Source organism: Schistocerca cancellata, chromosome 8, assembly GCF_023864275.1.
Source record: "Schistocerca cancellata isolate TAMUIC-IGC-003103 chromosome 8, iqSchCanc2.1, whole genome shotgun sequence".
Lineage (NCBI taxonomy): Eukaryota > Metazoa > Arthropoda > Insecta > Orthoptera > Acrididae > Schistocerca > Schistocerca cancellata.
Window position 1 is genome coordinate 358,738,934 of NC_064633.1, and position 14,323 is coordinate 358,753,256.

The 14,323-nt window shown below is 39.2% G+C and overlaps 1 protein-coding gene across 1 annotated transcript in view; it reads left to right on the plus strand.

Annotated features, from left to right (window-relative positions):
• LOC126094671 (cytochrome P450 4C1-like) overlaps positions 1-13,992 on the plus strand; it is a 48,652-nt gene extending 34,660 nt beyond the window's left edge. The window contains exons 7-12 of the mRNA XM_049909181.1: positions 117-189; positions 265-374; positions 1,816-1,884; positions 7,183-7,354; positions 10,083-10,262; positions 13,743-13,992. Of these exons, the coding sequence (XP_049765138.1) occupies positions 117-189; positions 265-374; positions 1,816-1,884; positions 7,183-7,354; positions 10,083-10,262; positions 13,743-13,900 (762 nt within the window). The 3' untranslated portion in view covers positions 13,901-13,992. The remainder of the gene's footprint in view (positions 1-116; positions 190-264; positions 375-1,815; positions 1,885-7,182; positions 7,355-10,082; positions 10,263-13,742) is intronic.
• The last annotated feature ends 331 nt before the right edge of the window (positions 13,993-14,323 follow it).

Genomic DNA, 14,323 nt, shown 5'->3' on the forward strand with positions numbered 1-14,323 from the left:
ATTCCAATGAGTTACATGGAGTTTTACAGTCATAGGTTATTTTTCAATTTCCTGCGCCCGTAAACGTCCATTGTTTCACAATAAATTGCTAAATCGCTTTTTTCTCTCATTTTCAGGTAATTAATGAAAGGAGATTGTCGAGGCAATCAAATAAGCAGAAGACAACATCAGACAGTATTGACGAATTTGGTAAGTCGACTTCCGTTGGTGTCTTATAAGCGAAATTACGTGAAGTTCTCCGACGAATGATATCATGTTTTACAGGGAGGAAGCGGCGAGTGGCGTTTCTGGACATGCTGCTGGAAGCTTCTGAGGCATCACAGAAACTCACTGATGAGGCAATACAAGAGGAAGTCGACACGTTCATGTTTGAGGTCAGCGAAGAATACTTGTTTCTACCAATACTAAATGAACTTAAGAGAAAATTTTTTTCTGAAATCTAACTGTGCCCATTGCTAAGAGGAAGATTATCCTTTTCTTTGTCTGTTAACGTAAAGGACTGCCTAAAACGCTCACCAGATATAGACGGGATTATGTGAAATGAAATTTAATTCGAAATTCACGTTGACCCTGGCTCGGCATTTTGTTTCATTCTGTCTGATACGACTGAGTTTAGCATTGTTTAAATATCTTGAACACTATTGAACGCAATGAGATATTAATTAGATTCTCATATCACTATCGTTAATCTCTCAGTTACACGTAGACCCTTAGTTAAGCAGGTCGTCCACCACAGTTCAGGCACAATGTTCACTCGCTGGATCTGTAAAGATACAGTAGCTCAAACTAAACTAAGTTCATACTTTTTCTTTGGTCTGCGGGGCGTATTTAATGATATCGTTTAAGTGAGAACTCTTAAGTGTTGCCAGCCGTATATTTAAGCGATACGGACATGAAATCAAGAAAATATCTATTATCATGTTACGTATTTAGCCATGGTAAGCTATTACATTATTTCTCGCGTTGTTTAACGAGAAACAGTTCATACGTGTCGAGTTCCAAGCACAACTTTATTGCCCAGAAGACTGAGATGCAGTTATCTTCTCGTACTATTCGTCGGTACACAAGAAATATAAATAACAGCCATGCTTCATCTGCAGGTAAAGCTTAATCTTTATATTTCTGCATTTACCTTTGCTCGATGAAAAGGCTATTATTTACTAATGTCACACTGGCATTTAATCTTTGCCCTATGAACGGGAAGGCTGGTACTAAAATAGAGCGTCCAAAATCTGCGGTTAGAATGCTTTGGACCTCCACTTTATCCTCGAAAAAAAAAAAAAAGGAGTGGGCTCTCTTGCAGGATATAAATGAGGAAAGTTATAAAAACACACAAAAAGAAAAATATCCATAACTAAAAGCAATTTGGCTCTTTATAACGTTGTGGTAATAACCGCTACACCATTACGCCAAGCGACCGTTTACATTTTGTGAAGGAGGTGATAACGACAGACAGCGTCTTTCAGTCGAAGTCATCCAAATAATTCGATAGGTTTCAGGCCGATGTATCCACGATAGGATTCCATCTGCCTGTAGTTTATGCGAGAACAGCAACACTGTTCATGCCGTATGTCCATGTCTTAAATGATGCAGCGTGCATGGGCGTCAATGAATATCGATTGTAGTTCCTCCAGGAGTTAGCTTAGTCGTTTCCGAGAGGATGAGGTATCTGTTTTAATTGCTCTTGTGCTTTTCATTCGTATGCGGTAGAAAACATTTTCACGTCTGATTTATCATTACATAGACAATTATTACAGTTTTACCTCATGAATGAAGTGGAGTCGCCGACTGTAACACAGTGTTTTTGTTTTCCAGGGCCATGACACTACGTCGGTCGGAATGGCTTGGACGCTTTTTCTGCTGGGCCATCATCCAGATGTTCAGGTGAGCAAATTAGTGGTGAAATGGAAAATACATGAGTACATTTCCTTAGTAATGTACTTCCCTTTTTCGTAGGTGTCATAGATACGTGAATAGTTTCTGTCGAAATTATCAGAAATGTGACTTCTTATAGACCACTAATATATGACTTTTTTTGTGTTACTGAGCATCACGATTCTTGAATAATTAATAACAACCAATATATAAGTCCCCGTCTTAACTCATGTTAAAAATGTAAAACTGTTTTCTGTTGCACTAAAGATGCTTCCATTGCCTAACAAAATATTTATCTGTTGAACCAAAGGAACTATTCAGTAAAATTAATTAAGATATGATTCAAAATTTTGTTTGCTACCCCTCGTAAAGTTTATTTTATTTTGCAAATGATTGAAGATTAGTATTAAACTCCATCCTTAGTCACTGAGAACTTAGTTATGGACACTGAATGTCATTTTTACGCCAGGTGTTGTACCTGTGGACATTAACACTCTTCCCAAAATGTGATAGATTACATGTTCGCTTCCATGTCCATGTTCCGCAACAGTTGTTATAATCAACTATTAATTGTTTTCCCGTCTTAAGCATACATCAGTAAAATCGTATTTTACACCAGATGCGTTTCGTTTTTACTTATAAAGCATCTTCTGCAGTCATACTTCAAATACGGACAGATAATATGTTGGTACATTTTTGTATTTTTTTATTAAAAACTTAATTTCCGCATAAAATTTGTGTTTAGCATGCTTACGGTGCTCATGCCTCTTGTTCACATATTCTGCAAACTACTGCTGTTTCCTTCTTTGTTAGCGGAGGGTGAAGTTGAAACAAAACTCAGTTACACATTAACCTCTGGCAGTTTTACGCATTTTTTGAAACCACGTTTGCTGACGATGCTTTGGCGTTATTTCCACTTCACCTCAGTTTTGTAAAACTTCCACGTGTTTCACACTCAGCTCAGTGCTTATGTTTATTCATTTGTTTTCCGTGTATGTTGTGAGTGCTACTAACCTGTGAATGACGCTGTTTTTTCATCATAGTCTTCTACGTGTGTGTTTGTGTTCATGCGCGCGTGGAGAGAGAAGAGAAAGAGAGGGAAAGATTAAACTGCGTGGTGGGGCAGTAGAGAGAAAAGACTTGTTTGTGGTGGCGGGGAGGGAGTGGAAGTGTGATGAGTGCAAAATAGTGGGTATGTCTGAGATGTTCAGCAGAGAAGTGGGTATCATGATTTTTGTCATAATCATGTGTGTGTGTGTGTGTGTGTGTGTGTGTGTGTGTGTGTGTGCGGGGGAGAGGGGGAATTGTGTTTGTGAGCGTAATTTAGTGAATACGTCTTATAAGTTCATCAGAGATATGAGTGAAGTGGGAACCGAGGGTAGTAGTTCGAATTTGCGTGTGGGAAAATGATTATAGGGAGGGAAACTGGAAGAAGATGGAAGTGGTGAAAGGGAACTGAGTGGGAGGGTTGGGGCGACAGTCAGTGGGTGACATATGTAGAGATGTAATCATATACCTGTATTTTATATTATACTTCAGTGAGAATGAAAACGAAAACAGAAGGTAGTATACAAATACAACAACATGATATGAAATATTTTCAAATACCAAAAGCGTGAATGTAGCTCATAAAAAGTGGGATTCATTTCTAAAATTCCTTCCAAAATCAACAGAAAATCAGGTCTGTACCATAAATCACGACTACACCAACTGAAATGTAATGTGTGATGGAAAATGTATAGGTCAAATTAGGAGAAAATTTGACATAAGTTACAAATAACATGTAAGAGAATGGAAGTACAGGGCAAATCACACTTTCACCATTACCAACATAAAATTACAACCAGAAACACAAGGATAAACAACAAACAAAGAGCTTGTCGCCCAACAAAGTACTACCAAAATATTCACACAATTGTAACAGAAAAGAAACAACTCATAAACGATGAGACAAACCTAGCTAGCCATATACTTTTTAAACTAATAGACCAATTAATACAACATTAAATTTAGCCATATGAGCAAACCTCTATAAGTGTCATCCACCCACCATGACCAACGCCACCCCTCTCCTCCCTCTCACCTGTACTATCTACTCGTAGTTTCTTTTCCATAATCACCTTCCGACCTTCTACAATCGAATCTAAAACTGTTGTCTCACCGCCATCGCTCACATCTCTGCTGGACATCTAAGACATCCTCATTGCTCTACAGTCACCCACACCTACCCAAACACATATACATACGCACACACACACTTTTCTCTCTATCCTCCTTTTGCCACAATCCAATCTCTTTGTTTCTTTCTCTTCTCTCTCTGTCTCTCTGTCTCTCTGTCTCTCTCTCTGTCTGTCTGACTCTCTCTCTCTCCCTCTGTCAACAGACACACACCGCTGTTAACTGATAATTTATTCGCGACCTATTTCTCTGCTCTTAAACAGCCTATTTATGTGATGACTAGTGTTACATATATTAGCACATTCACAGACGTGTGAGAACTCACAACAGTCCAAAGGAAGATATTATGTCGCAAAAATGCAGAATATTTCGCGAAAACATGGTTCTTTCAAATAAAACTAGCCAGACGTCATACTACTACCATATGTGCATCCGGTTGTGTCACAGCTGTTACCCTTCACATCTTTATAAGATAAAAGTTCAGCCATCTCCAAATTGCAAAGTCCACACAACTGAGATTACAGACCTCAAACATGTGACACTAGGGTGTTCACGCTATGATAGGTAACGGCACAAGTTTCTTAAGGCCTTGATCAGAGCCTTAATTCCCAACCCTTCATCTGTGACGGACCTGTTTCGACAGCTGACCACAACAGACTATGTCAGTATTGCTCAGTTTCTGAAAGAAGCGGATATCACATTTATAAGTCAGACACAAAGGCTGCAGAGTAAGAAGTTGTGGTACATGGACTGCACTGAATGCGTCAACGTACAAAGTGTATCATGAAATTTACCTGGAATTAATTTCCAATGTCTACGCTGCATATATCACACTGTGTATCAAATGTGTAGCTACTCAGTCCTCTGGCTAAATAGTTAATTCCAAAGGCCAATAAATAGGGAGTATAGATGTTCGTAGTCACAGAATCCATCCCCAGAGAGCGTCTCCGGAGACTAATCTACGTGACACTACTAATAGCCTGACGTTGGTGTTTGTGGCTTATTCAGGTTCATTTTATCACATTCACAAGTTGTCAACCTACAAAGAGAACAAACAAATAAAAATAAATATTGTGGTGAGTGCGGAACACGTGAAACTAAAGGTGTCTTTCTCTTGTGAAGTATTCAAAAGTGAGACGAAGTGGAGGTAACATAAACACTGGGTGAGAAACAAGGAGCTTAAAAAACGCGAAAAATTGCAAAATTTTTTCGATTCTAGGATGAAAAAGAAAGAAAAAGCAGTGGCTTTCAGAATAGGTAAAAAGGAGCCAAGAATGCCATAAGTGAAATGTACGCATATTTTATAAGGAAGCACTGCTTTTCATCTAAAACACCATAACACGGAAAAAAGATGCCAACACGAAGAAAGAGTTTATTGACACAAACGAAAGTTGGTAGGCTTGTTTTTGCATCTGAAAAATATTGTATATTCAAATTTAGCAACAGTCGCACAAGAGTGGCGTTACTTATGTTTACAGGATGTAAATCAGGTTTACACCTTGTGATGGTCGTAAGCGTTAGTTACCGTGTACGTGACTGTTGGCAGCGGTGGTTTCGGGAGGGCACGGTCACGAGAAGACCGGGTTCCGGACAGCCACGTAGCGCTACCGAGAGGTGTATGGCTGTGGCGCATCGTACTGCCTCTGCAACAGGGATTCGAGCACTGGTTGGAACCACAGTGACACAACTGATTCAAATGGTTCAAATGGCTCTGAGCACTATGGGACTAACTGAGGTCATCAGTCCGCTAGAACTTAGAAACACATAAACCTAACTAACCTAAGGACATCACACACATCCTTTCCCGAAGCAGGATTCGAACCTGCGTCCGTAGCGGTCGCGCGGTTCCGACACAACTGATACTGTTACAAATCGGTTATTTGAAGGGCAGCTCCAAGTCAGACGCCCTGTGACATGCATTTCACTGATCCCAAACAACTTCCATTTCCAACTTTAGTGGAGTCTAGCGAGAGCTCATTAGAGATAACAGTGGAGGTCTGCTGTGTTTTTTGATAAAATCTGGTTCTCCCGCGCTGGCAGTGATGGCCTTGTGTTTGTTAGTAAGAGGGCAAGTGAGCATGTGCAACCAGTCGGCGTCCTAGTCACACTGGACGTGCACTTGGTGTTATGAATTGGAGTGCGATGTCGTATAACAGCAGAAGCCCTCTCGTGGTTATCCTACAAACCCTGACCACAAATTCGTACGTCAGCCTGCTGATTCAATCTGCTGTGCTGCCTTCATGTACAGAATTCCAGGGGGCGTTTCCCAAAAGGATAACGCTCGCTCACATACCGCTATTGTATCCCAACATGCTCTGCAGATTGTTGTCGTGTTGCATTGGTCTACTCGATCACCAGATCTGTCTCCAATACAGCATGTGCGGGACATAATGAGAAGACAAACCCAGCGCCATCCACAATCAGCATTAACCATTCCTGTCTTGACGGACGAAATGCAACAAGCATGGAACTCCATCCGGCTGGTCCCGGCGGAGCTTCGGGCATGGGTGTGTGTGTATTAGTCCTTAGAATAATTTAGGTTAAGTACTGTGTAACCTTAGGGACTGATGACCCTAGCAGTTAAGTCCCATAAGATTTCATACAAATTTGAACATTTGGAACTTCATCCCACGAACTGACCTCGGCCACCTGTACAACAAAACGCATCCACGCTTGCAGGCTTGCATTCAACATTTTGGTCGTTACACCAGTTATTCATGTACCAGCATTTCAGACTTATAATGATTTAGCTCGCGCTTCCAGTGACCTAAGATGTCAATCACTTAAACACATTACCTAGAGAAAGTAATCCCTGAAATGTCTGTACTCTACGTTAATTATTTCTTGGTGCTGGGATTTTTTTGCCGTCAATGTATTATGTACCCATACCTTCAAAGTGATCAAAGCAGAAACTTTATAAATAAAATGTAACACGTTTGAGGAAAACATATTCCTTAATTGTAGGAAAAACCATTAATAGATCATACTATACGCTATATAGTTCCTTGCAGAGGAGCTTACTACATAACCACGGATGAATACTGCATATTACTGCAACAGTTCGCTTTTGCGTAATCATTACTTCCTTCTCTCACTATCTGATCCGTACAATTGCAATAATGATTGCAGGAGAAGGTCTACGCAGAGCTAAATGATGTCTTCGGAGGGGATGCCCGACGGAATCCTTCGATGCAGGACCTGAACAACTTGAAGTATCTGGAGATGGTGATCAAGGAGTCGCTCAGGCTCTATCCCAGCGTGCCTTTCGTAGGCCGAAAGGTTACCCAGGACGTAGAAGTAGGTATGTAAAACACTTTGTTTAATATTTCATCTGTCGACTCTTTCACCAATGAGAGTACCACTTGTAGTACGTACGTTCAAAAAGAGTGTCGTAACATTCACAGAATATTATTAGTTATGAATATGCCTTAACGTTCTATGTTATTTGTCAAATAATCGACTTGCCTACTGGTATTCCAGTTTGCAAGTCTCCACTGTCTACTGTTAGAACAGAAGTAAACAGTACTGACCATTAAGTTGAAACCGTGTACCAGCTTGTTACATGAAAGGGTTTCATAAGTACCGTTTCATTACGATTACATTCTCTGAGGCATGTTGCTTATTTGTAACGGAGACTTTCTTGTGACGTATTTAATTATTCCGCAAACCAATAGCTTCCGGAGAATGGATGGGCTTACTCGTTCATTTATTTATTGATACACATCCTTTCCGGAGTTTGTGTTCGCTTTCTGTAGTCGTGACTGAATGAAAATAAGTATATTGTAAGTCTGAACGCTTGCGTGGGTAATCACAGGGGACGAGTAGATTAGAGCCATTGGCAACCTTAATTTAGCAAGGTTAGCACGGAATGAATGCTGGGAGATGAGTCTAAGATATACGTCAGGTTACTTATTTGTGGTGCGTTGACTGGTCAGGCCGAACGCGTCCTTTTCCCCCTCCACTCTTTAGAAAGTGGAGCCGTTTCTGTGCATCCGTGATGCCAGGGACTATGGTTTCGGCGTGGTAAGGTGACGGACATTCTCTGTAGGGCTGTCTCGTCTAAGTTGCAGGTATCTTTCAGCGTCATTTTCGCTATAAGAGTGCGTTTAGGTACATTAATTTTGCTCCTTTTAGTAAACTTCCCGGCAAGAGTATAGTGTGAGCTATTGACTTCGTGTGAGACTGAACCACTGATATTTCATTCGTTGATCAATCAGGATTCATAGTTCATTAGTAGTTTGTCCATAGATGCTCACGTATAAATTTGGGTGAAATTTATCCCAGTTTAGTGACTTTTTCTTTGCGTCCAGTATGGAGACCGTTGTTCGCCATCATCCCCAAGCGCTCATGATTTTACAACTACCATAACATAACATGTAGCATTGTGTTGTACATTAAAATCAACGTAGAACGACTGCCTACACCCCATAAGCATTATTAATCGGTGATTATTTTTCTGAATATTCGACATCTTTATTGACAGTAATATAAGTAATATATAGGCTTCACCCACAAGCCATAGTGTTTCCTGGTTGGTTTGGTTCACTTATAAAAAAAAGAGAAAAGAGAAAAAATAAATAAAAACAAGTTTATGTACGGTTTGAAACTCTTAAAATGATTACTTCGTTGCGAATGTTTTACCAACCTCGGTTTGCCATCAACCCCATGTGTTCATGATTTCACAGTTAGTAAGCCATACTACGTTGCATTGTGCAGAAAGCCAAAATCTGTGTAGAATGACTACCTGCATGCTGCCAAATTATTACTCAGTAACCTCTTTTTTTTATTATTATTACCTTACCATTTACAGAAAATAATTCATTGCTTTTGTTGGCCTGGACATAATGACACCCCTGTCTCTAGGAAGACGACGAAAAGAAATTCTGGTTCCATCTGGAAGTAATAGCGTGGTTCAGCCCCGCATAAATTATATATTAAAAAAATAGAATGAAAAAATTCAATAGTGAGGAGCATTATTCAGAAAGTTATCAGACAGTAAACTTCAGTCATTTCTTCATCATATGTTTGCATCACCATATTTTACGAATTTCATCCAGTACACCTACCATGCAGCACAATACGCCGAACAACGCTATGACCATTTCTTACTCAATTCCAATCTTGCCTAACTGAACCTAGGAATGACTGAAGTATCTGTACGCATTAATTTTTTCTTTTGTCAGTTGTGCTTGATGTAAGTAAAATGTTTATTTACTGATCTAACAGACACCTTGTACGTTTGTAACAACTGCATATAATAATCAAGGAGCTGTTTCATTGTTAGTAAAATGAAAAATTATTCAAAAATTATCATAATAACTGTGCTACAGTAATTGTTATAAAATATTTAATGTCAACAATTTCAAGTTCCCATTGGTGGGAGATGCCTGTAAAATCAAAAATTGCCTTGTTTTTTTTTTCCTCTGCTAGTCGCTTGAGCAACAATTACATCTACAACAAGTTAATTGACTATATGAAATGGTAGTTATTAAAAAAATCGATGGTTTGGGACATTTTTGGCATTGCTAAAGTGCTTAAAATTCGTTCGTGTGCACTTTTGACTTCGCTCTACGTGGCGCTGAGTTCGCTTGTCGCGGCTGGATCTGCTTATTCGCCGATTCATGCACTAGCGCTCCACAAACCGCTTTCATAAGCGGTTCTTCGTGCTGCAGAAATGAGTAAATTGAATACTGCAGTGCGCCTTAGCAGCATTAATTTGTACAGAGCATTTTTTCTGTGTATCCTTCCGGTGTAAAAATTTCAGTGTAGTTTTTCGCATTATTGTAATGCGTATTTTTACGTTCCATGACAGGGACTTTTTGTTATGTGTTTTGGGTGAGCTGGAACGTCATTCAGTTTTACTTATTCTGGACTCCATTAACTTTTTCTCGAGGGCATTCCAGCTGATCCAGTCTCCAAGATATTTGCATTTTTCGACCATCTCAATTTTTTTATCGTACAGCGGTTTAATTTCAACATGGTGATGTATGGTGATGATAAGCCTCATGGTTGATTTGTCCATCTGGCAGGTGGTTACCACCTACCGAAGGGAACAATGTTACTTTTGCACATCCGCAAAGTCCACCGCGATCCTGAACACTGGCCGAACCCGGAGCGCTTCAACCCTGACAACTTCCTGCCAGAGAACGCCCAGGGAAGGCACCCTTACGCCTACGTGCCCTTCAGCGCCGGGCTTCGCAACTGCATAGGTAAGCAGTCCCAACGACAACGTTGCTACACTCTGCACCACAAAGATTCTCTATTAAAATATTATGGTAGTCTCTGATTACATACTGTTACAAAGCAACTCCATGTACTGAAAAAAATTGACATGATAAAGCTTTAATTCCTCTACGTTACGTCATGAGACCAAGTAAGTAGTTAGTAGACGTAGTAGTGTCAAATTTCTTGTTTGCTTGTTTATTGAGACAGTGTCTGATGCGTATCTTAAGAGCTATAGTTTGTAATTTGCCTCAAACTTGTAACATCAGTGATGAAGATAACAATAATTTCTCTACGATACCTCATTTCGAAATATTTATATTACATCATGTTATATACAATCTTAAATGTGTTACGCTAATCTCTTCATCTCTGCAGATTTTAATCCATATTTTCTGCTGTTTCTTTGTGTGACGAGGTCTTTGCAGGCTGTCTTAGCTCAAGTCCCCGACGTCTTCCGCAAATACGAGATACGTTATACATTGTAATAATAAGTCCTATGTTGGGCATCTACGTATGTAGTACACTCCTTTACGAAAGTTTAGAAACTTATTTATTTACTGATGGATTTAGTATGTTTTCCACCTTAAAAGGCTAACTTACATTAATGATATTTATGGATCATTAACACAGTACCTAAATGTGACATTTTTGATCAATAATAATGTTAGGTACATCAATTGGAAGGATGTAATTAAAGTAAAATACAACTATATCATACTTATAAAATATATCTACGTTTACCGTGGCGAAACTGATGGAAAGTACACACTAAACAATGACTTACTTATTTTGAATCCAAAATAAGCGACACCTTACCATGATACGTCATAACTAATTTGAGACTAAAACACTGCTTTTCTAGTAAAATTAATCATAGGGTCACTTTACTCTTGAGTGCATCATCCAACACATCTTTCCACAATACACTAAAATTGGAGATAAAACAATAATATGTGCACCCTAGTAAAACTTATCAAAGTGTAACTTTACTAGTTGTTACTATTGCTTTCAGACAACCAGAACTTTGGCAGGGTGACTTGTACTCTGGTAACTTAACTTATTCTAATTTTTTTCACAATTAGCGATAACAAGACGAACATCTTAAGAGGTGGATGGATGATGGAGCCTGGAACAGAAGACTATAATACCTAACTCTTGGAAGGAGATGATGGTTATGATGAAAGCATTAATGTATTTCCTCACAAGTTGGCGATATGTGCGGCTCTGAACGTGAATAGAACGGCATCTGCTCCAGGAGCTGGTTGTGTTGGCACGTATTGCAGCCTACCTAGGCAAGGCTAGAATAGTAAAAGCTACGTTGCCCATCAAAGCTTGCATCCAGAACCAGTGCCTTGACCGACCTACAGGCAGACATTGAAATGGTTCCTGGTAGTTTCCTCGGCTTAGCTACTGGATACTAGCATCCGGTAGCAAACCCGAGGAGACTATTAAGAATTATTACGCCGGGAAAGTCAACTCAATCGCAGTAAACTGCTTCAATTTGGGTTTGGTAGCGAAGTGTCCCCTACGTTGTTGCTCGACAATATATCCTAAAGGCATATGATTTGTCTGATTGACCTGTTCAGAGCCTTCATTTAGGCGTTTGAATTACGTGTTGGTCAGTTCCATCTGCAAAAAAAAAAAAAAAAAAAAAAAAAAAAAAAAAAAAAAAAAAAAAAAATAATAATAATAATAATAATAATAATAATAAAGTTCTGTCTAGAAGCTTTTTAGATTATTACATTGTTTGAATGTGCAAGTTTCCATATTTTGTGGAAACACAAATCTCCCAGTCCTTGGGCTCGTATTATGTGTAACAGGTCCCTTCTGTAACTACAAAGCTGCACTAGGAGGCTTCATCAGAAGAATATTTTACGGCGACATGCTTTGTTGACCGTCTCTCTCACCTTTCTTCATACTTCCTCTTCATTTAGGCACTTAAGGGGCTTCGTCCCTGAACCGACGGCTTTTTTAAAATTCTCTTCCCCTCACAGTAATACTGATATCAAACGCACAAGTAGCTCAAATTTTGTAAAAATAATTGCCGATATTAGGCAAAGTATTTTTGAGAAAATCATTTACATGTGTATTTATTATACTATGGTGTTGTTAAAAAAATTACAAAAGGCTAAAAAACAGAACACTATTTCACTGGCGTTCCATTTCCTTTGCTACCACTAACTCGACAGCTTAGGAAAACAGTCAGGCTACATACAACATTCAGGGACGTATGTTATACATCCAGTTTAACTTTCTGATGCTAATCTGTGAAAAATAACAAAATTTATTTTACTACGAGAAGTATATATACAAATGAGGATTAATAAACACTTGCTTTAATCATCATATTTTAGAAGTTTCAGAAAGTAGTAGGCAGGGGAGATGTATAAGATCCTTCTAATTATATGTGACAAGTTTGGTGAATTAAACTTCATTCCTTTAAGAGGAAAGTGTACCTGAATGATAAGAGTTCAGGTTTCCGGTAAATCGGAAAAGAGGATCTACAAATTTCTTAGCTTAGCACTATGCTGTTTTAGAATATTCAAGTTGCATGTTCCCGTTCGTCACCTGTTTCTTTTTCCTCCATGCTCTTTCTCTTCTTTCGTTCATTTATCCTAGCTCCCTTGGTAACAGCTTCTGCACCTCTCTCGGCTTCGGTTACTCTCAGCTAATCAGTAACAGAGTTTCCAGTATCCACTTCCCTATGCAGCGGCTTTAGTTAGGCTTAATAGACTCCATAACAGCAAGGAATGCTTGTGAATATATTGTATGCCTGTACACCGAATTTCTGTAGGTGGCTGTTGAACCAAATGATGAGCATTATTCGATGCTGCTTTGAGCTGGTTGGCTCGAAACATCCGTTCGGAGTTTCATATTGAAACACAGTGATCCATATTGAGACACAGTGAAGTAAACAAGTATGTCATAAGATCTTTGCTTACAAATACGCCACAGGTTTCTAGATACGCCAATACTTAGGTTCCGATAGTGAGAGTCTTCTAGAATACGTCTGTGTTTACGATCTATATTTAAAAGCTGAAAAAGTAAAGAAAAGAAGAAGGCATCGAGGATACTGGTGCATTTTAAAATGACAGAGGGACGTGGAACCTGTGCAACATTACGTTCAAATTAACTATACGAACAAACGGGAAATGAAAATGTTTATAAACTACGCATTGTTTGTAATTGACACGAAATGCACTTTTGTAGAGAGCAGACATATTTTTGTCAAACTGTTGGTCCTTTTTCACGCGCAGTTTCCCCTAACGTTCAACGTCCTTCTCCACTACAGATACTAGAGTTTCACATTCATAAAAACGTGTTGGTTTCAATGGTAGTGAACATACTTTTGTGCTATCTGGTACTGCTAAATTACACATACCACACGCTCAATTTTTTAAAGTAAGGTTAAAGTAAAATATCGATTAGTACCATTTTGGCCAATTATTATGGGATTTTTGCAGGTCAGAGGTTCGCCATCCTGGAAGAGAAGACAGTGCTGTCGTACATCTTACGCAATTTCCGTATAGAGACGGTGGAGAAACCGGAGGACCTGAGGGTGGTGAGCGAGCTGGTGCTGAGGCCAGTCAACGGCGTCTACGTCCGCCTGACGCCGCGGTAGTGCGGAAGACACTGGACCACAAGTCATACGCACCAAGTTTCTAGTCCTTAGCTTTAATTCTGTAAATAAAGTGCTGTAACCTATAGCAATAAATAAACTCTTTTATATTTACAACATTTTCTGGCCAACAAATATTAATACAATAGTGATTTGAAGAGTTTGGTAAATTTCCGTGAAAGAATGGAACATTTTTGTTGTACCTTCGTAGTTGGTAAGGTTACTTATTCCAATAATCGTATAAAAAACTTCAAAAATGTACAACGCTCAGTTCGTTTTTGACAGCAGCCTGAATTGATCTGCGTGTCGACAGCGATCAAAAATGGAGAACGCCGAGCTTCACACTGTTATTAAATGTTTGGTTGCCTGATCTGACCTTGTAACATCAACGAAAACGGCCTTGCTCTGCTGGTACTGCGAACGGCT